Below are 22322 nucleotides of genomic sequence, written 5' to 3' on the forward strand. Positions count from 1 at the left end.
AGAGTCATCTGGCCGAATCACAATAGTCGAGGGTCCGCTGCCAAGGCAAATCGGGCCGGAGTCCACGAGTTGTCCCCATGCCAAGCCCTCGGGATCCAGGTTGCTCTGGATTTGGGGGCGAATTCGATTGTCCTTTTCATTTGCCACTTAAATGACAACTCACAACTCACAACGTGGGCTGTAGATTGATATCACAGAAAATCATGAATTGCCCGTCTCGGACCGATGAGACTCGGCTACACGAGGAGTGGAACCAGAGCCCCCGAGTTTTTTCTCCGGATCTGACTACCCGCCAAGATCTCAATGGTATTTCGAACATTCGCGAAAACAAGGACGGCGAGATCAGCCCCGGCCTTTTGCGGGGAAGTTCCAATTGGAAGGGCATTCTTCCGCAAGAAAAAGTTGTGGGGAGTCATTTTGGCCCGGGGCGCGAGGCGTCCCTGACAATGTCAGGTATGGATAGCTCATCTTTCTTCTGAATACTATGTACGGAGTAATAACATTCTAATGACCGAGCAGGACGCCTCGCTCCCCAGTATGCTAACCTCGATCTTGGCTACCAAGGATCAAGATCAAACAATAATGTTTTTCCATCATATCAGGCTATCAAGAGTTGGGCCTTGTGGCTACTCTCCGTGCTTTTTGTCTCAGCAATTATTTCCTTCGATAATCTGAAAGCTCATTTCACTTCTAAACCAACATTCGTCGTGGATGTACCTGTCACACAGCAGTATCCGGAGCCAGTTAAGCGATCAAGCTGTGCCTCAGGGGGTGCCCGCGGTGCATATGACCTACCTTTGCACGTTGCAGCCCTCTTCATCATCCTCGGCACTTCAAGTATTGCCTGTGCATTTCCTATTCTCGCAACTCGGTTCCCGCGAATGCACATTCCACCAGCTTTTCTTTTCTTCGTCACTCATTTTGGAACCGGTGTCCTCATCGCAACGGCATTCGTGCACCTCCTCCCAACGGCGTTTACTTCTCTCGGAGACCCATGTCTGTCCAATTTCTGGACAAATGACTACCCAGCCATGCCAGGCGCGATTGCCTTGGCTGGTATCTTTTTTGTCACAATAATAGAAATGGTATTTAGTCCAGCTCAAAGCATTTGTCGCGGAGGGAATCACGCCGCAATTACAAGACCCTCCTCTCCTGCAATTGCGGCAGAGGGTTCAACTCCAGCCCTTGAAGTGCCTGAACATCCTCGACACGTTAGGGCGCTGAGTTCAAACTCCGCTGGAATGGACGGTCGATCTCATTTGCGAGATTTGGGTCCGCTAATTGGAAGATCATCGAGCATTAGCCGAGCCATCAGTCGCATGGGAGAAGGCAATGAAGAAGTAGCGGAGGTAGTTCGCGTTTCATCTGCACCTGACGTTCAAACTCATCATGAGAAAGACAATGGGACTATCCAGGCAGATGTGGAGAGTCATGACGATTCCATCGCCTTAACCACCGAGCAGAAGCAGAGGAAGGAGACCCTGCAGGTCTATCTTCTTGAAATGGGCATTCTCTTCCATAGTGTATTCATTGGCATGTCACTTAGTGTGTCTGTTGGGAATGAATTCGTGATTCTACTAATTGCTATTGTTTTCCATCGTGAGTTTTCCCCCCTTGTACCCTCAAGTCGCTCGTGCGATAAATTGACCAAATTTACTATAGAAACATTCGAGGGTCTGGCACTAGGATCACGTATTGCCTCACTCCCCTGGTCGCAAAAGCAACTCCAGCCTTGGATCATGTCTCTGGCGTATGGCTGCACGTATGTTGATTCTTCACTCACTGCAGGTTCAGACGTATTAACAAAGATCTAGAACCCCGATCGGGCAGGCTATTGGCCTTGCAACCCATACACTATACAGCCCCGATTCAGAAGTTGGTCTCCTCGTTGTTGGAGTTATGAATGCCATTTCAGCAGGGCTTTTAATCTTCGCCTCGCTTGTGGAGTTGATGTCGGAAGACTTCCTCAGCGACGAGAGCTGGCGCATTCTTCGCGGAAAGAGAAGGGTGTATGCCTGCATTCTGGTGTTCTTGGGGGCTTTCTGCATGAGCATCGTTGGCGCTTGGGCCTAATCTCTGCACGATCTACTTGTCCTCTGACATGTTTGATACGGCTTTTGAGGGTAATTATGCATTTTGGCCGCAGTATAGAAGGTGGTGGGTAGACTTTTCTGAATTGGCTTCGTGTATATAACGCCAAAGGAATATAGATTTTGGATAGCTGTTTAGATGGAACACTAAATGTGAATTTCATGATAAAACCATGAGTTCAATGTGCATATCTACCTTACGATCGATCCAGCAGTAGAGACCAAAGCTTTGTCATTAATTGGCAACCTTGGAAGGTAAATCAATTTACCAGGCAACCACAAAGACTACTTGTTTCAAGCCTTGATCCTGATGAACACCTCGGTCAACTGCACCTTGCCACGATGCATGAGAGTAAGCACTCTAAGTATCTAATGCCATCGAGAAACTCTTTCTCGTTCGTATTCACTCTCATTGTACCCGTCCCATTCCTCACGGATATCAGTTGCTGTTCGAACAGAACCGTTGATACGCTTCCCCCGGAACGTGAGATTACCACAGCAGTTGATCATCCCTTTAATATCACCCTCACCCGAAAACTCAATCCAGCCTTCATTTTCAGAATCGAAACTCATCTCACCTTCACCGGTGTCTCTTCCACGCCAATAAAATGGAATGGCCTCAAATGATGGTTTCATGGGTCGCTCTGGCATCCAAAACACACCCTCAAACATGCCGAGGCTATATGTCCCCCATATCTCCTTCCCATTGAGGCGAAGCGACAGAGTCATTCCTTCTTGTGGTAACTGATGAGGCCATTGGTATTCAATATCGGGAGAACGGAGTTTATATGTCCCATTCAGTAGGCCCAGGGTGTTTTTCAGCGTTCGAGGCGGAGATCCCGGGTCTGAGGATTCAGATTTGGGATGGCCATAACCGTCGCTGTCGATAACCATCTGGTCATCTAGAGGATTGTAATAATGTCCCTCGATCTGATAAATCAAATTAGAGAAATGTTGTTATGTTTGTAAACAAGCAAAAGAATGCTTACCATTCTGCAGGCATCCTCGTAAGAAGGAGGCGCATCCTGGGACTCTCGCTGCCCAGGCCATCCGCTCAGCCCTGTGTGACTACTCGGAGAGATGCTCGTGTTTTCTTCGGCTTTGATACCACCATAGACGCGCTGCTTGGTGGTCTGTGGTGAATTCGATGTCTCCTCATCAGTCGTGGCCCTCTTTCTCTTGGACGTAGCAGGTCCAGGAGCTGCAGTTTTCGCTGTCGTAGGTTTGAGGGTAGTAGACTTGGGTGCCGTAGTCTTCTTAGGAGCAGCAGCCTTGGGAGTAGCAGCCTTGGGAGTAGCAGCCTTGGGAGTAGCAGCCTTGGGAGTAGCAGCCTTGGGAGTAGCAGCCTTGGGAGTAGCAGCCTTGGGAGCAGTGGCCTTGGGAGCAGTAGTCTTGGGAGCAGTAGTCTTGGGAGCAGTAGTCTTGGGAGCAGTAGTCTTGGGAGCAGTAGTCTTGGGAGCAGTGGCTTTGGCCGTCGAAGCTTTAACCGCGGCTTTGGAGGCAGCGGGCTTAGTTGCCGTAGATTTAGCAGGAGTTGATTTCGGGGCAGTCGTTTTAGGTGCGGCTTCCTTCTTCCGGGCAGCATCCTTGGGTGCAGCAATTTTAGCAACAGTAGCCTTAGTCGCTGCAGGTTTAGCCGCGGCTTTGGAGGTAGCAGTCTTGTTCTCGGTAGTTTCGGACGCCACAGTCTTGGAAACCGTGGTAATCTTGGTTATAACGGTTTTGGTCGTTGTGGTCTTGGTATTGGCCTGCATCCGTTCCTCCGAACCATGTTTCTTCCATTCCTTTTTCAGGTTCTTTTCGATTTGCAAAGTTTCCTTGGGAACACTTAAGCCGCCATCCTGCAAAGCTTTTAACAACCTCATCTTGGCAGTTGCTTTGACCTTTGACGGCGGCAGGCCATAGTGAAGAAGCTGCGCTTCATACCAGTGTCCTGGGTGGTCTGGCGTGCTCTTTTCTATAGTCACAGTATCGTAGAGGGCTTTGATCTCAGGGGGCGCTGCACGACGGTGGATCTGTCCGCCCGACGCGGCGACATAGAATGTGTCAACGTTAAAAGAAAATTGGCCATTAGTGACAGGTGCCATGATAGGTTGTCGACTCCGTAATATGGAAAGATTATGAAGATAGGGGATCGCACATTGACGGATGAGAGCGGGGGGGTATCCGTTCCACCTTCCTCTTGCACACCTCATACTAGTGTACGGAGTACTCCGTATTCACCACTCGATACCCTAGTTCTGACCTGTCACATTTTTCGCCCATCCTCTGTTTCCAACATTACTACGACATGAGTAAGGTAATTTTGGTAGCAACTCAAGCGATATCTCTATTCTTATACAACATCATAAGAACGTGGGCAGGAAAGTCTCGCATTCTTGCCTGCATCTATACCCATCTAGGAAATTTGTTTACATTCAGGAGTCCGGAATACTATGAAATCGACGGGTTTATATTTGACATTGAATGTTATCTACGAGAAATCAACGGGAGGTAGTTCTCTCTGTGCGACGGCCAGCTGCACACTATGCTGCATCCTCTTTATAGCCTCTTCCCAAGTCATAGTTCCCTCTGACCGGGACCCTTGTGGTCCTTCAGAACTTCGGTGCTGCGATTGATCATCAACCAACCACATCAACCAGCGCACAACCGAAACAGCTTTATCCAAGTCTTTCTCTTGCAAAGTCACACTAGAAAGATATTTACACAATGATGTAACATCTTCGGCATAGGGACCACCAGCCGCAAAGACTTCATGCCACGAGCCAACTGCGTCCCGCAAATCCGGCAAGTGAGACAGGCGCTGTGATGTAAAGACTGGCCTTTTTGGGAGCGGTGGTAGAGAAAGACGCTTCTCCACGGCAATTGATGGAAGAAAGGGGACCTCTTGTGCCCGGGATGGAGGTCTTGGTGCAGATGCGAGAGGTCGCGCGCGCTGCTGCATGCGGGTACGTTCTTGTTCTTCAAGAACCTCTCGTCGAATATCTTCAGGTAAAGCCGCAAGAAATTCCGCCGAAGCTTCAGTTGATGTTCGGGCTGGCTCTTCAGCGTTTGGGGATGCTTGTCTAGACAAGATATCTTCCTCGAGACTAGTAGATGCAGCCGCCGGTCGTGGAAGAACAAAGCCAAAACTCGATTGATTCAGTGGTTTTGGTTTAGGTTTGCTCGCAAGCGTAGCTGACTTCGGGGGTCGACCACGCCTCTTCTTGGGTGGTGAGGCCGGCCTTTTCAGCTTGAGAGATCCGGAAGTTGCTGGACGTGAGTCATGTACAGTTGGTCCGGGTGGCAGGGCAGAAGTAATAGCTGGCTCATTATAGTATCCCAAAACTTCGTTTCTGACATCTTCTGGCAAGGCGGCCAATGCATCTGGATCCAGTTGGGACTGAGGCGGAAGTTCCGCTTGAGCATGCGGTCGTGCCGAACGTGGTGGTGGACATGGAGACCCAGAGCGAGAATCCTGTCGCGGCTTTGCTTGTGCAACAAGTCTCGATCTTATATCCGTTGGCAACTCTGAAATGACCTTGGGGTCTGCCTGAGTCGGCATAATAAACTGAGTACCCGAGATGTTGAGTGGCTTGTGGGCGCTATTGCTAAGTACTGGGTCGGCTTGAATTCGCACAGATTCATCCTTGTGTGGGCTCTCCAGTTCATCGGGGTCTGCGTATTTGACGATATTCTTGGGAGGCGGAGACTTCTGGAAGTTCAGTTGTCGTTGACTGCTTTCGTGTACAGATGGACCAGGCTTCATTGGCTCAAGCTTCGTCATTTGCACACCCAGCCCTCTCAAATCCCCGGGTGAAAAGTTGAAACTTCTCAACATCGATATCGCTTCTTTGGCAATTGTGTCCGATGCATTAGTCGCCACACCAAGAGTAACGCTCTTGTTGAATGTATCACACTTTCCATGACCAAGGTGTTTGACCGGTTCCAGTGGAGCATCCATCGATCGTCGCATAATTTTGAGAGTGAGTTGGTTTCCCTTCACTAGATTTTCCATCAATCTTCGATTCAACTCCTCACATAGAGACCGCACAAAGTCATCTGCTTGGTCTTGGTTAACGAATCGAATCCCCCAGTTGACCTCAGCCGAAACAGACTTCCTCGTGACTTGGTCGCCAACATCTGTTCGATCGATTCCGCGAGCGTATTCCCACATTCTAATTCCAGTTTTGGGTCCTAGGCCAGATACCAGTCTTTCTTTTGGTATGTCCCTGATGTCTTTGACAAGGGTTGCACCTAGCTCTTCCAATTTGATGGCCATACTCTGGCCCACTCCCGGAAGATCACGAACGGTAAGGTCTCCAATAAAGCCCAAAACGGCATCTGGCTTTAATTGAAACTGACCAGCAGGCTTGGCTTTCCGCAAAGAAACTTTCGCGAGCAAAATATTGCCACCAATGCCGACCGAAACTGCACATCCGGTTTTATTTTTGACTGAATCCCGTAAGCCGTGGGCAATTTCGTCCGCTTTGAATTGCTCGCGATCAATCGATCCTTCCGATATGGCCTTTCCATTTGACCCGCCAGCTTCCAGGCATATGTTAGTCACATCAATCAAAGCCTCGTCTATACTGACACTCTGCACAGTACCATCAATGGCAAGTATCGAGGCGTAGAACTTCCGACTCGCATCTTCATAGGCAGGAAAATCATAAGGAAGAACTATGAGATCAGGGCACAATTGTAAAGCGCCTTTCATCCACATTCCATTCTTGACTCCCTGTGAACGTGCAGGGTAATTGCAACTAGCAATCTCAGAGCCTGATCCAGCACCGTGAGCGATAGCAACGGGCTTGTCTCGAAGCTCGGGATGCTTCAAAAGTGAGACAGCTGCAAAGAATGAATCAAAGTCCACGTGGAGAATGTAGCGTCTTGATCCTGGGACGGGTTTCTTTCTTGATATCTGAGACTGTGCTTTTTCCTTGGTTGCAGCCTGGAGTTGAGCTTTCAATTCTGCCTTCCAGGTTGATAAATGATGAAGGCGAGACTCTCTATAATATTGCTGCAGAAAATCTGGATTGACGACAGAGGATTTCTGCATTCGCGGATCAGAAAGAAGCTGCGCGTTGTATTCTTCGGATGTCAAGCCTGGTTTTGTGGGACTCTTTTGGCCAAGGACTGGAGTATTTTCGGTGTCAACGAATGGCTTTGGCACGGAGGCCTGCGATGGATCACTATCAGATGTCTCCTGTTGAGGCTGAGGGGTGTGGGATTTGTCTGCTTCCTCCGTTGTAAAACTAGGGAAATCACCATAGTCTGACTGCGATGGCTGGCTCGGCATGGTTGGTGTAACCATATATGAGGTTTTTGACCTTGCAGAGGGAGTCACTAGTTTTGGTGAAGAGTTGAGACTGGCCTCTACTGTGCTCATATCTCGCAGCTGGGAGTTGTACCAGCTAGTTCGTGACTGATCTTTATAACCCGTGGGAGGGTTATTTGCTTGACTGATAAACCGGCCATCATCAAACTTGAGCACTCTTTGGGCTTGACCTTCATCCACTATTCTAAATTCATCCCATGGTAGTAAACGTCCTGCTTTTATACTGTCCGTCACCCACGCAGGTTTCACTATACGGTACCGTCGAAATTCTTCCCGCTTCTTTGGTGTCAAACCACTAGCAATGATGTGGGTTGCGACAGTCTTGCCATCTAAATATTGCAAAAAGCCACCTCCGTGGCTCACAATCAGATGGTGAAGGTCTTGTAGAGAAGGCTGGGTGTACCCATTGACATGGGCAACTACACCGCGAAAAATTTGCGGGCAATCACCAGCTGAAGCTCGAATTTCTGCATCAAGATTCTGCAGTTTCATCTTTTTTCTGCGCATATAGTCTCCAAACCCGCCGAAGCTTGAGGCCTCATACTCCTCTCCTTCTTCGTCATTGAAGTCATCTAAAGACAGTCAGATAAGGGTGGAGACTGATATGTCAACCCAACATACGATTTTCAATACGTTTTCGCACTGCGCTGGAGTTTATCTCATGACGGGAGCCCATGTTGGGCTATAACGACCACCATGACCAATACAAGTACGAAGGCAATAGAGGCAGTCGTTGCCCTCGCACGAAGCTCGGTAATCATCACGTGGATTTAAGCTTGAAGTCAGCGGTCACGCCCGGCAATACATAGGCGGTGAACAATTCATGGATCTCATTGATCGAATTTTTTTCTCCAATTTTTTGCCGCATCTGTTGCTGGGTAGCATCTTTTCTTTTCTTCTTTTTTCTTTTCTTCATCCACATTTTTATCCGCGTGGTTCATTCTCTTTTTCACCTGATCTTTTCATATCGAATCTCAATTATCCTAATTATTCACAATGTCTGCTGTTCAGCCTGTCGCAGTCTATGCGCTCCGGGTTCCTCCCGGTGCCACGGTCCAAGCAGTTCCCAATGCTGCTGCTTCTGTCAGTTCTACCGTGATCAATTAACTAAATAGCTTGTGCTGACATTGGTCCAGTTCCGCGTTAGCATGGCCGCTATCGATCCTGATGAGACCCCAGAGTACGAGGGTGACGAGGACTCCAGCAAGCCCTCCCGCTCCACCCTGAAGATCATTCGCGCTCCTCCCGGTCTTGAGCTCGATGAGGATGATGAGGATGATGAGGACTACAGTGATGAGGAGGAAGACTCTGAGGATGAGGAGGAGTCCAACGGCGGTCCTAGCGACAAGGAGAAGGCTCGCAAGCTCAAGGAAGCTGCTGCCCTCAAGGACCTCGAGGACGCTATGGATGAAGATGATGATGAGGAAGATGATGAGGATTTCGACCTGAAGGCCGCCATCTCTAAGCTCATCAAGGGCAAGGGCCCCGCTCTCGACGATGAGGACTCCGAGTCCGAGGAGGGCCTTGAGCTCGATGAGAACGTTATCTGCACTCTCAGCCCCAGCCAGGTAAGATCAATACCATCTTTAGTCTTAAGACGTCCTTGATATGATATCTAACTCCCTTACAGAACTACCAGCAGCCTCTGGATATCACCGTCTGTGAGGGCGAGCCCGTTTTCTTCAAGGTCACTGGTAACCACACTATCTACCTGACCGGTAACTACGTCATTGGTCTTGACGAGGGTCACGACCACGACCACGATCATGACCACGACGATGAGGACGAAGATGATTACGACCTGTCTCCTGATGAGGATGAGCTCGATATGGAAGACCTTCTGGCCATGCAGGATGATGATGAGAGCGATGACCTTGATGATATGGAGGACCCCAGAATCACCGAGGTCGAGAGCGAGGAGGAGGCTCCCAAACTTGTTGAGACCAAGAAGGGCAAGAACAAGCGCGCTGCTGAGGATGAAGTCAGCCTCGACGATCTGATGGCCAAGGCCAGCAAGGCCAAGTCTACCAAGGCTGAGGAGCCTGTCTTGACCAAGGCCCAGCAGAAGAAGCTCAAGAAGAACAACGGTGATGCCGCCGCTGTTGAGCCCAAGGAGGTCAAGAAGGAGGTCAAGAAGGATGCTAAGAAGGAGGAGAAGAAGGAGGCTAAGACCGACAAGAAGGTCCAGTTCGCCAAGAACCTCGAGCAGGGCCCCACTCCCTCCGGTGACAAGCCCACCGGAACCCTCGGCGTTAAGGAGATCCGTGGAGTCAAGATCGATGACAAGAAGCTCGGAAAGGGTGTTGCTGCCAAGAGCGGTAACGTCGTCTCCATGCGCTACATCGGCAAGCTCGAGAACGGCAAGGTCTTCGACTCCAACAAGAAGGGCAAGCCTTTCACCTTCAAGCTCGGAAAGGGTGAGGTCATCAAGGGCTGGGACATCGGTGTCGCCGGCATGGCTGTCGGTGCGGAGCGTCGCATCTCCATCCCTCCTTCTCTCGCATACGGCAAGAAGGCCCTTCCCGGCATTCCCGCCAACTCCAAGCTTATCTTCGACGTTAAGCTCCTTGAGATCAAGTAAACTGCTTGACAATGTCATGTGTCTTTTCACCGGGGTGTTTTGAGGGTACCGGTTCAATTGCATCATTCCTGTGATATCCATTGCTGTCTCTTTTTTCAGTTCACTCCCCCACTGCATCTGGCAGGGATGAGATGATCGCGAGGAATTTGTATCCCTGCATGGAAAAAGTGACCATTTATTGCTGTTCATTATACATTTTGTACTAGTTTATTTCTGAACCATATGATTGAAACATATTTTCTGTCCCATTGGAGGTGCTATTAGTTTTAAAGAATAGGCTTGAGGTTAGGACTATGTGTATTCGCCTCCTTGCCCTTACATCACAACAAAGTCTGCGAAGTCTACGAAGTCTACGAAGTCTCGTATGAAATAGAAAGAAACAAGGCTGCCTAGGATGCACGTTCTATTTTTGTGTCCATGCAACGTGGGTTTTCTTTGTTTCATGGTGTATAAAAGCGGTTCCATTGCCTTTTTGAGGCGATTGCTGATCAACGTCATTGCCTCATTGCAACCGCCGACCTCCTCAATCGATTCATTTTACTTCAACCACCCTGTTCCTCTACCTGCCCGGGTAACAAGTTGGCCACGTTTGTAACCCATTGTTCTCATCTCCTATTGCTCTTTCTCATCCAATAAAACAATGGCATTTAGCCAACTGTGACCTCCCCCCGCAGATAAGGCAATGACTCGTGACTATTCTGCTTATCGACTCGATCAGCTTCAATCTTAACATCTGTGTTGTACAGCATCTCACAGCTCTCTGGGCCGTTATTAAGTTGTATTCGCGACATCTCCGCGATATGGACACCGATCGCATGTTCTGCCATGCCTGTGGCGGGGTTTGGCTTAAAGATGGGAATTTGGCGTGCCCGCATTGTGCATCTGAGTTCACAGAAATAGTGCGGCAAATACCTCCCACAATTTATTCCTAATATCTAACACTGTCTTTTCTTCTAGGTTGAGATTCCCCCAGAAATACCCTCCGAAGGTTCCCCACCACACAGTGCCGACAGCTCTTCATCGCCTACACATGCCAGCCCATGGAGAGATCACAACCCGTGGGAAGAAGAAGAGACATATGAACGGCAAGGCCCAAGCTTATTCGGAGGTGGCTCCCCTCCATACACATCCCTGCGCACATACAGATCCCCCCGACGGGCGTTTCTCATTTAGCAGTGCGACACTGGATACCGGAATGCCCTCCGGCCAGCGCAATAACGGCCCGAACCCTATGGTTCCGATGATGATGCAAAGTTTCGACACAATTTTACAAAGCTTGATGGAGCCTAACCCTCGTGGATACAGAGGATTTGGAGAGGATCCCTTTCATCCTCAATCTTCCACTTCTCCCGACTGGCTCGAGGATGACCACCTTGCCGGCCATCACCCAGGCCTAGGTCCCCGCAATGCGGATGCGCCGCAATCGATAAATCGCAACCCAATGACCATCACGGAGTTTGTATATTCCTCGTCAAATTCTACATCCTAGCAAACTAACAGGTATTCAGGATTATGGACGCCATTCGCGCTGACATTGGGGCACAAACTACGCGACGCGCTCGTGGGACTCGTGGCCCGGCAGGCCCCAATCCTCTTTCCATATTGTCTGCCATTCTCAACATGGATCGAAGTGGTGACGCAGTCTACTCACAGGAGGAGCTTGACCGTGTCATTACGCAACTGGTTGAAAACACGGGAGGAGCCAGCACTGCGGCACCCCCAGCATCTGACAATGCCATTCAGTCTTTGCCGAAGAAGAAGGTCGATAGAGAGATGATGGGAGTCGAAGGAAATGCAGAGTGTTCGATATGTATGGATAGCGTTGAACTCGGCACGGAAGTCACCGTGTTACCATGCACACATTGGTTTCATTTCGCCTGCATCGAGGCATGGCTCACCCAACACAACACTTGCCCACACTGCCGGCGCGGTATAGCCTCAAACATAGGGTAAGTGATATGATGTCTAGCACACAAGTCTAGAATATTCAGCTAACGGCATATGCCCTAGAAGTGGAGATGGCACTTGTGAAAACCCACTTGTGATTCAGGATAGTCCTGAGCAGCCAACATCTCGTCGACGTCGCAGTTCTGCTCTTACTACACGCAGCGGTCGGTCTTCTTTCTCTTCTATGCAGATTTCTCGGTCCCCTGAGCAAGCAACTAGTGGATCTAGCACCCGACAGCCTAGCCGAAGCGAGGGTAGTGGCGGAGGATTTGCCAATTGGTTTGCCAATCGATTTGGGAGCAGCACATGAGAAGATCAGGTTTGTCAATACGATATACACGCAGTGGGTCTACTTTCCTTCCCTTTCACTTCGGTTTCTTTTGAATACCATGCTTGATCTGTCTGTTTTAGCGATTCGGCAGGCTGGATAGGTTTTCCCTTTATCTCGCGCACTTTTTACACATTCCCTCATACCCCTTTTTACGAGTGACTCCGCTCTCTGCGATGAAGAATAAGTTTTTGCCTGGTCTTCTACGAGAATCGGGTTCCTGGAGCCTTTTTCTCCATGTGAACCATGCATGTAGGTAGATACTCATCTCACATCGCAATGTCATTTTACATTCCATTCAATACATATACCATTGAAAAGTCCATCTAGAGACTGATATAAATATATTGCGTAGATTCCATGGTTGAATTAACATCTTAGCGTAGATACAAGTGCATATCTTGTTGGAACATTTGCCATCGAATGTTTCTGCTTGAGTGTGGTCTGAAGAACTGCCTCAACTACCTACGTACTATGCAGTGATTCCCCTTATGTAGCACAAAAATCATGCCTTTTCCATCAAATTGGGCTTGTGGTTTAGTGGTATAATACTCCCTTAGCATGGGAGTGGTCCGGGGTTCGATTCCCCGCGAGTCCATCTTTTTGTGTTTTTGCTTTTACCTTGGAAATACACTGGAGAGCCTGCGATGGTTGATTTCTAGTTTTTCTTTTTGTTCTATGTATTTCTTCCCGTAAGATAATTAACATCTATATATAGCTAACATGTAAGGCTTTTTCTGAACATCGGGTGTCAAGACCTGTATCTTCACTGGGTACTTGTTTTTATGTGCCCACCTTTAGGAAAAGAGATATATATTTTACACGGATATTAGATTTCAGATAATAAATCGAGGCAGAATAATCTTGAAAGACAACGATAGGACCATCAAATACATGATTCCTCGAGTAATTCAATACATATTACTAGCTAGAACTACCTACATGAGCAATATCAATCATCCGTCGCGGCAGAATCGCTTTACCTACCAACCGACCAAAATAACTGTGGGCGCACTTCTAAGGTTATCAGAGGGTGTAGTAGACATATCGAGGTTGGATTGATTAGATTGACCTGTATCTCACTTCTAGCTTACCTACGTCCCATTGGATTGAGTCCAGACAAGTAGATTTCCCATGCAGTTCCCTTGTGAAAGTAGACTCACTGTGGTTTATCTTCATATATCGAGATCATTGAGTCGGAGTCACCCCAGGTTACAAGACTCCAAGTAGAAATTTACGCAAGACAGTTCCCCAATTTATAAGGCTGAAGTTGTTTTCAGGTGGTCAAATGAAATGGACTGTTGCTCTTGGTCCTTGGAACAAGGGATGGGGCTCTCTTCTGACCTGGCATACAGAGATAATGCAATATTTGTATTCTCATGCGCTAAACTAGACGACATGATACGGTGACCCCCTCATACTTTCATTATTTGGCTGATTTGGCGTCCTGAATTTTGCCTGTTTGTTCCCACTACTTGGTCGGTACCGGACAGAGTTTGCCAGAGTAGATAAACGCGAAGAATCCCTGGACCTCAACTCTACCACCAGTGATTATACTGGCATATCTTGGTCCAAGTGATTTGGTGAAGATGTCAAAGATTTCCACACGCGAACTGCTTGGTTGACATCGAAGGCCATTATGAGTTTGCACAATATTGTTAGATGCTGCCGTTTTGGGCCAATAGTCTACTATATTTTCTGTTGATCAGTTGATCTCATAGGGTGAAAACAGTCAACCCTTTTTTATTTCGGCGACAAGTCGTCTCAAGATATATAATGTACGAATACAGTTGTGGTGCATAAATCCTTCACTCTTTTAGGTTATGTTCGGTAAACAATCAAACCAGGCACCGCGATCCAATTTTATATGCTACATATGGGTTTAAAATATTTTCTATAGAATTAAGACGAGCATTTGTCATCAACACTATGCGCAAATGAACCGGCGAGGAGGAGGCCATTATGATTCTGAGCCCATAAACACCTTCAGAGTTGCTACCAAAGATATCAACTGATCACAGCCCACAGCCAACCATCATACCCTTTTTCACCAACAGTTTGCAAAACGACCGAGTCAACACCAGGCTCGGTGCCCGCCTTCTCAACAACCTCTCGCGAGCCTCTGACCGATGGATCCGCCACATATGAATCTACCAGTAGCCCCTCACGAACAACATTATCCACACAGATAACCGAGGTTGGCCGGACCATATCCTTCGCCAGCTGGAAATAACCCCAATTGTTTACCTTATCTGCATCAATAAACACAAATCCAAACCGGGGACGCTCGCCTCTTTGGACTTCCCCCGAAGCTGCGAGAGAACGTCCATCCCAGCGCCTTGGATTACTTCAATACGAGACTCCAGCCCAGCCTGGGCGATATTTGCTCTAGCCACCTCAGCGTGATGCTTATCATACTCAACAGTAGTCACATGGAGTTGGGGATTCTCGCTCGCCATCCAGATGGCGGAGTACGCGCCAAGAGTGCCGACCTCGAGCGCGTGCACCACCCCCGCTGTTCGGCAGTGTAGAGAAATGAATTTTGCTTGGGGAGCGGAGAGCGCGTATCTCGGTAGCTCATTGGCATCGGATGCTGCTAAGGTATTCTGTAGAGTTTCTGTGTTGGGGCGCGATGCTGGGTGCGAGTGTGACATGCTGTAGAAATCTACTCCTGCCCAGCGTGGGTTGTCCCCAAAATAGCTTCGGTGGCGTCTGGTTTCCATGCTTGGCGCTTTTTGGGTAGAATTGGCTGTGATGGTGAATGACTGACAGGCTCTGGGCAATGCGAGAGTAGTTTCTATCGAAATGCAAAGGACCTGAGGAAATCTAGGATGGCTAGGATGGCTAGTGGGTGAATGGTTTTGTTTATGCTCGTACATCATGGCTCATGCCCCAGGTCGATCTTAATTTCCGAGCTCCCGGAAATCTTTCGTATTGGAGATCCTTGTACGGAGTACGGAGTAAATTCTGATCAAAAGGCAGTTAGTGTGTGAGTCTAAATTCCCTGGTGATTGGGTGGCAGGTCAGTTTCACATAAGCCAAGAGTACTGCGGCATTAATTTGGACTTTGAGGGTTTTCATTGTAGTTATCCAACCATGCTTTGTAAAATGAGCTGCATAAATTCTGCAAGAAACGATCTTAAGAACTATACAAACTCGCCCCAATCAAAACTACGCATGTGTGCTTCAAGACGTCGCATCCAGTTTCCTGTCCATCGTCACCCCTCACTATCTTCGTAGCAATTGGCCTTTCGAGACTCGCGAGCCATGGTGTGGTCGATCCAAAGACTTCCCAAGTCCGACGAGAAGGAAGAGGCAATTGTTGGTGCTATAGACCAGGCCTACCAAAATGGCGCTGGAATTACACGGCGTGTTTTAAGAGGTTGCTTGGATGGAGACGTTGAAAATGAACATTTTGAAGAAGGAAATGGCACCCATCCAGACGACCAAACTGATAGGCGGTATTGAAGAAGCGCCAGAACCTCGAGGGGAGCGGATACATTCTTGATATTGATGTACATACTACCGCAATAGCATGAATGCCAATGATTGATCGGCGAAGAGTGTAGACACTGTTTTTATTGCTCGCATTCTAGCCTACTAGCTCTAGTACCTAGCCAAAAACCATCGATATCGGAAAAATAATCCATTGTGCCTTTTTGTCGAGTGGTTCGGATGCGAAGGGAGAGCGAGCCGCCTCGAGGACTGATCGGCGACACCTCGACACATTTACGGAACGCCTCGCTGATCCTCCTGTGCCTGAATCAGCTCACTTCACAATTTTCGAAAATACAATTTCCTACTGCAGATGCACATATTATAATGCATATTTTTTCAAAAACCGCTTTCCTCAAGCCAAAAGGTGCGATACAGCCACTAGAAAGTCATTATACTTATGGTCCTTCGCTTTCACGGATGTTTGTAGTTTGCTTGTTTGGAATTGACTACCGAGGGACTCTTGAGCATACTACCCAATTTGGACTGCTTCGTTGATACCCTGCAAAAAACTCTCACACTAAATTTACTCTCTTGCTTCGTGTCAAGTTCTTGTCTGAGACATCATCCCCCCGGTAATCATGCAACTTCCGACAAGCTATCGGCGCTTCGCCAGCAAAACAACAGTACTTTTACAACCCTATTTGGACCAGTGCATGGTGGATAGATGTGCAAGCGCTCGAAGAGGAATATAGCCCTGTCTCATTGGATCAATTCATGCACACTAAGATACAAATAGAGGCAAATCACCTAGGCAATCCATTGCTTAGCTTCTCTTAGCTGATTATTTCAGGGCTCCTCAGGGGCAAGGCACTCAGCAAGGATTTAGAAGGGATGTTTTAATAGGCAAATTAGCGAAACTGGGCTCATTGTTGGTAGCTTAGTTCTTTACGTACCATGAGCTTCAAAACTCGAGGCAACCGCTTTAAGCAGAGGTATGACCTGGATCAATGCTAAGCAGATAACTTATTGGGCTCCCACTACTCCATAGTGTATCTGTGGAATTTGCCTCCTCTCCTTTTAGGATTAATGATATTAGGTATACAGTATAGGATTGAAATATTCGTATCTTTCTCACTCAAATCCCGGGCTCTAGCAATAGAGACTCTTCCACAAGCCCCTCCAACGTCATCAATCCACGAGAGCTGTTACATAAACCAGTATTTTTCTAATTAGCTTTCAACGGTTTTAGTACCGAGTATCGGAGTACGGAGTACGGAGTATAGAGGTATGTAAATAGATATGAGTGTCTCATAAGCTTTCGGCTTATTGGTCCTGTTTGAGTGTCTCATGGATCTTCGCCCAATAAGCCGTTTTTAGACCCCCATGTAACGGCCGACCTACAGCGTGACGCCTTTTAGGATCATAGACCTAGATACAAAGTTGCAAAGCGCTTAGGGGTGGATTTGAATTAGAATCGAATCTGCTGCTCTGGAATGCCTGGTTTCACACTGGCAGAAACCTACAATACCTGAAGTATTATAACGGAGATCATAATAAGTGCCTAGTTAAGGTACCGAGGTCCAACCTTGATCCAACCGTCCGGCCGAATGAAGGTCTTCAGTAGAGCTCCTATCGTATGAGCTTGGAGTAAATGCCCAGTGATTAGGGTAGGATTACAGATTCGGTCAAAATTCGGGACAAGCCGGGGGTGGTTTTATAGTAGCGCATCTTACATATCTTCACGGCCCTGAAGAACCAAGCTGATGAGTCGCTATTGTACTTTTAAGTTCTCCATGTCAGAAAGATGTACGGAGTATGGGAAGCGATCGTTCGTCTATTTTGACCGGAAGAAGCTATGGCTGTTGGGGGCTGTTCGTATCCGATTGTGGATGGTTTTTTTCAGATCTTAGTCCAGCCACGATACTCCGTGAGTACGGGGTTAGACCGCATAATCAATAAGATTGGCGCGTAGGGCGTCGAGACTCCTTGTGAAAGCGAGAGGTGCGATCGCCGATGCGGGGTCAGAGTAAGATATATTAATATGTCTCGGAAGGAAAAGCAAGCAGCAGAGCCTAAAGTGGATTGTTTGGTTAAGATAATTGGAAATTTAAATTACAGCCAGCGGATTTAAAAATCGAGCTAACGTTCCGGATCTGCTTCTTTGGCCTGACAATGTGACCTGTTATTCGACAGTCTCATACCTCCGCCCCCACGAGGGTTGCGTGGTCATAAACCACGAGCGGAAGGGATTGAGGAATCTTTGGTGTCGAGCTTCTTTGCGCTCTCGCTCCTCGCGCTGCATGTCCATCCATACAGTCGGGGTGATGATTCGAGGGGGTGCCTGGGGATAATTGGAGTTGTGGGTGATTTCAAAGCTGGAATGGTGTGTAAGGAGGTCCTCTTCAACTTTCGGAGTGTTTGGATCTGACCATTCCGGGCATGAGTTCTCGGTGATTATTGATTGAGATATGGGCGTGTTATCGAGAACCGTAGAAGGGGATATTGGCAACTCGACGGGGTTTGCTCTGGGCCTTGCATCGACCGTTATGTGCTCGGGATGGGCATGTGAACTCGGGAATTCAAATTTGTCGAGGTGTTGGGGAATTTGATCGCCGTGAGAGGGTTGTGCATCTTCCTCTGCCCTTTCCGTTCCCATAGATAAGTCGAATCTCCTGCTCATCCGGTTTCCCCCCGATAGCGTAAAGTTCTGGCAGAAGACAGCATACGATTCATGGAGACGCATTTCTCTCACGGCTTCCACGTCCACAGGAGGGCATTCTTCTTCGACAGCTTCATAGATAGCTTCCTGTCGTTTCGCCTCATGGATATAGCGTTTGGGTGACCGTGGACTGTGCAAATCAAGGTACGGTGCGCTGTCGAGATCTCTGAGGTTACTTTCGCTCAGCTCGTTTTCATGAGCCCCGCCTCTTAGGATTGTTTTAGATATTCTCTTTGACACCTTTCTTGTGAGTTGGACAACTGTACTTCTCCGCCGAAGCTGGACTCGTGGTTGCTCTGCTGAATCTTGAGTGGAGAAAGTATCACTGGAAGCAAATGATGCGCTGTCGTTGACGATGAGAATATCGGGCATTTTGATCTCACTCGTCTGAGTCTCCTGGGCAGTTGAAAGAGGAAAACTGATGGCCAGGCCAAGAATAAATAATGCCTCCGGTAGAGCTGATACTCGGCACTCTGTTTGATTGAGCAGGGGTTGAAAGAAAGGAAGCTGAAACTGCAATATCCAATACAATGAGCAAGAGATAGCGGTGAATTGCGAAGTACATGAATACATCCATTGGGTACCTGTACGTACTGGGATGTATGACCGCGCCTGCAACAAAGAGAGAAAGGTGTTTGAGCCTTCAAGTATCACCGGGTTTACATTTGTATACAAAAAAATGCCCCCTCCTGGGTCGGGCAGCAGGTCTATAAATCGGTTGATCAGGGATATGTGGGACGCTCGGAACACCACCCTAGACTGTGCCAATCTACACAAAGAGCATGTGCCTTGCCTAGGCAGTATAGCTTCAGAACCGGTTTGCGCTTTGCCTGTTTGTATCATCGGGGGGTACCGGGGGGTACCGCTACAGCAAGCCACCATGCACCAGGAAAGTGGAAGGACGTCAGAGACATTATGGGCTTAAAGGCATGAATCTGCAATAGGCTGTGGTGGGGGAGATCACAATTCAGTTGCCTCGTCTCACGTCTTAAAATCGGATTGTTTCTTACTTTCATTCCGGAAGGCTTCAGAAATCGAAACGGTCAAGTCTTGATCCAGTACTCCAGGGTTGAGACACAGACAAAGGGGCAGTGAGACATTCCAGTCACCCCGCCATCACCAACGGTGGCGTTACTTAGCAGTAACCTAGTCTCGGACGATGCGTCCAATGCACCTCCGGAGATCACTGAGCAGCCTAGGCAGTCTCTCATTGGAAGGGTTCGAATGGAGAGCATGTGGGCAGGTCCGTGCAGTTGGACGCGTCGGGCAACCATTCGTTCACAGGAATCCCCGTATCAAGCCTCAAGAGTATTTTTAAAATCACAAAAATGAGATCAAGTCATATTATGAACTTATGTTTATTTACCAAGTCTTTCAAGATCGTTTCAGAAAGCGATATAAGTACACTCGGTCGCATTATCCAGACACGCCTTCGCGCCCGAGGCCCCATCGACCCACTTCACGCATCGCTTCATCGCCACCTTCAGCTAGGCGTCCATTGGTATTAGAGGGATTGCTGCTCCCCAAGACACCAGCTACACATTGCCAGCCATTACGGCCACCGCCCCAGCGGAGGACTTCATTCTTGTATCGCTCGCCGGCAGCACGATCAGTTGCCGCCTGACCAGACTGGAAGACATCTTGCCAGAGCTTGTTCGCAATCGCACGGTCAAAGATATAACTGTAGTAGGTAGCACCGTAGCCGTACAAGTGACCGAAGAAGCCCTGCCATGAGGTACGTGGCTGTACATTATTCGGGTCGGGTAGACTGGAGTGCTCAGAGAACACTCGGTGATAGATCTCAGTGGAGTCAATACCGGCTGAGCTGATATCAGCTGGGATCGAGTGATAGGCCTGGTCAACGAGCGCCATGAGAATCTGAGCCTCATTCTCAACAGCACCGTAGATAGATCCGTGCGCATTACGGTCCTGCTCCATGCTGCGCATCATGCTCTCAGATAGAGGCTCATCAGTCTTCCAGTGCCGCGCGTAGAGGTTGAGTACCTCTGGCGCAGTCGCAAAGCTCTCCATCAACACGGACGGAAGTTCGGCGAAATCCGTGGCGCACCGAGTCCCGGAAATCGACTGCAGAGGCGTCTGGCCTAGAATAGAATGGACCGCATGGCCCATCTCATGGAATAAAGTACGAACGCTCTGTTCGCTTAGTAACGTTGGCTGACCGCTGCCATTAGCCTGAGGCTCCTGGAAATCACACACGAGCGCAATGGTTGGAAGCTGGCGCAAAGTTTTAGTTTGAGGGTCTACACCAGTGGCCATGCCATCGTTCGGGTGCGCCGATTCATTCATCGAGGCACACTCGGCAACCTCCTCGGCAGAGATCTCGCGCGAGCAGCGTAGGGTAAAGTGAGCAGGATTGGGGTGCTTGCTCGGCCGTGTAAACAAGTCGCAGTATACAACTGCGATATGGTTCTCTGATTCGTCTACCACATCCAACCGACGAACATCTGGATGCCAGGTCTCACCGGGAGACGCTTCATGTGGGACAAGGCGCACACCATACAAACGATCGAAGAGTCGAGAGAGACCTTGCATGACGGTTCCCAATGAGAAGTACTCATTGATAATACCCATGTGACGAGAGCGACGAGCTTGAGAATATTCTAGAACGCGCTTGTGAACGTAGTATGCGTGATCCCAAGGCTGGAGAGAGGAGCCTTTGGCGCTTTCTAGCTTCAATAGTTCTTCCCGAACTGGCCCCCGGTTGCTTGAAACGAGCGAGGTCAAGAAGTTCGATACTGCTTCAGGCGTCTTGGCCATTTTATCGCCGAGAGTCATGTGTGCAAAGCTGTTATAACCCGTGAGTTGGGCCAACTCTGATCGCTTCATTAGAAGCTCCTCTAGCCGCTGAATCTGGCGCTTGCTAGATGTCCGAGTGGCGAGATAGATCTCTTTGCGAACGCTTTCATCATGCACTGAGCGCAATGCAAGTCGAGGAACAATACCCGTAGTTGGCACTGGCGCTTTCTTATTCCATTTCTTGATCTTGGAAATAACCATAGGGTCCATTCCTTGGAGGCTGTTGGCGCCGAAGATTACCTGGGACCTCGCAGGCTCTGCGCCATTCATGAAATCGGATCCTAGCTGGCTCACATCATTCGAGAGATTCACAAACCGTTGCCTCACATTGGGCGGCATATGAATCGCAGAGTTAGAGAAATCCTTGTTCAGGATCTGTGCCACGATGCTTTCCGCCTCAGTCCAGTATGATGTCACGTCGGGGTTGTTCAAGGCCTTATTGAGCTGCTCATGAAGCCCCGTGGTAGTGTTCAAAACATTCATATATTCAAACATAAGAGCCCACGCCTGCGTGGCTGCTTCTTGTATCTGTGGATCGGGGTGAATGGTTCGAATGAAGTCGGACAGGTCGATGACACGACACAGAAGATCACTGAGCCGATCAAGGTCTCGTGCCAGAGCCCTGTATTCGTCTACCGTGGAGGCAGCAAGTACCTTAGCTACAATAGCCTGGCACCTTTGCAGTGAAACATTTGCGAATGTCCTAAAACCTTCGGGGCTTGTGAGGTACTGGTTTTGAACTAATCCGGCTCGTCTTGGGACTGCGGTGGTGCGCTGCTGGGAGAACTCATGCCAGAACGGCTGGGAATCAAAAACATGGCGCAGAGTATGGTCATCGGTCTTCTTCCCTGGTGCACTGTTGTCTGCTGGAATGTACTCAAACGACGTTGACGGAGAAGATGCGGCGCTCTCGAAGGCTCGTGATTGGGACCGCGGGTATAGGGATTTGCGACATGTCAACGTTCGTCGCAAAGGGCGAAGCATTGTAGAGACTGTATGAACAGGAAATTAAATCATCAGAAATAAATATTAGAAATAAATGTCATAGATTCACTCCCTCTTCAAAAGAAGCATCAAGGTTA

At 48.6% G+C, this 22322-nt stretch overlaps 9 protein-coding genes across 9 annotated transcripts; 4 read left to right on the forward strand and 5 right to left on the reverse strand.

The window, feature by feature from the left end:
- Window positions 1-203: 203 nt before the first annotated feature.
- On the forward strand, window positions 204-2073 carry zrfD (putative plasma membrane zinc ion transporter; the record flags this gene model as incomplete). Its single annotated transcript, XM_057179293.1, has 4 exons — window positions 204-453; window positions 520-1599; window positions 1663-1762; window positions 1815-2073. The coding sequence occupies 4 exons, from the start codon at window positions 204-206 to the stop codon at window positions 2071-2073; spliced, it is 1689 nt and encodes a 562-aa protein (XP_057027679.1).
- A 386-nt stretch (window positions 2074-2459) lies between these two features.
- On the reverse strand, window positions 2460-4177 carry N7457_008251 (uncharacterized protein; the record flags this gene model as incomplete). The annotated part of the gene is made up of 2 exons (XM_057179294.1): window positions 2460-3020; window positions 3080-4177. 2 exons carry the CDS (start codon window positions 4175-4177, stop codon window positions 2460-2462), a joined length of 1659 nt encoding a protein of 552 aa, XP_057027680.1.
- Window positions 4178-4563: 386 nt separating this feature from the next.
- On the reverse strand, window positions 4564-8086 carry N7457_008252 (putative DNA damage repair protein Mus42; the record flags this gene model as incomplete). Its single annotated transcript, XM_057179295.1, has 2 exons — window positions 4564-7982; window positions 8032-8086. 2 exons carry the CDS (start codon window positions 8084-8086, stop codon window positions 4564-4566), a joined length of 3474 nt encoding a protein of 1157 aa, XP_057027681.1.
- A 320-nt stretch (window positions 8087-8406) lies between these two features.
- On the forward strand, window positions 8407-9991 carry N7457_008253 (FKBP-type peptidyl-prolyl cis-trans isomerase; the record flags this gene model as incomplete). The annotated part of the gene is made up of 3 exons (XM_057179296.1): window positions 8407-8493; window positions 8547-8978; window positions 9041-9991. 3 exons carry the CDS (start codon window positions 8407-8409, stop codon window positions 9989-9991), a joined length of 1470 nt encoding a protein of 489 aa, XP_057027682.1.
- Window positions 9992-10791: 800 nt separating this feature from the next.
- N7457_008254 (putative RING finger domain protein) lies at window positions 10792-12248 on the forward strand (the record flags this gene model as incomplete). The annotated part of the gene is made up of 4 exons (XM_057179297.1): window positions 10792-10890; window positions 10965-11450; window positions 11492-11940; window positions 12002-12248. The coding sequence occupies 4 exons, from the start codon at window positions 10792-10794 to the stop codon at window positions 12246-12248; spliced, it is 1281 nt and encodes a 426-aa protein (XP_057027683.1).
- Window positions 12249-14273: 2025 nt separating this feature from the next.
- On the reverse strand, window positions 14274-14989 carry N7457_008255 (O-methyltransferase; the record flags this gene model as incomplete). The annotated part of the gene is made up of 2 exons (XM_057179298.1): window positions 14274-14578; window positions 14623-14989. 2 exons carry the CDS (start codon window positions 14987-14989, stop codon window positions 14274-14276), a joined length of 672 nt encoding a protein of 223 aa, XP_057027684.1.
- A 544-nt stretch (window positions 14990-15533) lies between these two features.
- N7457_008256 (uncharacterized protein) lies at window positions 15534-15734 on the forward strand (the record flags this gene model as incomplete). Its single annotated transcript, XM_057179299.1, has 1 exon — window positions 15534-15734. The coding sequence occupies one exon, from the start codon at window positions 15534-15536 to the stop codon at window positions 15732-15734; it is 201 nt and encodes a 66-aa protein (XP_057027685.1).
- A 2152-nt stretch (window positions 15735-17886) lies between these two features.
- Window positions 17887-18795, reverse strand: N7457_008257 (uncharacterized protein; the record flags this gene model as incomplete). Its single annotated transcript, XM_057179300.1, has 1 exon — window positions 17887-18795. One exon carries the CDS (start codon window positions 18793-18795, stop codon window positions 17887-17889), a length of 909 nt encoding a protein of 302 aa, XP_057027686.1.
- A 1044-nt stretch (window positions 18796-19839) lies between these two features.
- N7457_008258 (mitochondrial intermediate peptidase) lies at window positions 19840-22224 on the reverse strand (the record flags this gene model as incomplete). Its single annotated transcript, XM_057179301.1, has 1 exon — window positions 19840-22224. The coding sequence occupies one exon, from the start codon at window positions 22222-22224 to the stop codon at window positions 19840-19842; it is 2385 nt and encodes a 794-aa protein (XP_057027687.1).
- Window positions 22225-22322: the final 98 nt, after the last annotated feature.

Source organism: Penicillium paradoxum (genome assembly GCF_028828445.1).
Source record: "Penicillium paradoxum strain IBT 22861 chromosome Unknown utg000007l_segment0_segment0, whole genome shotgun sequence".
Taxonomy (NCBI): Eukaryota; Fungi; Ascomycota; class Eurotiomycetes; order Eurotiales; family Aspergillaceae; genus Penicillium; species Penicillium paradoxum.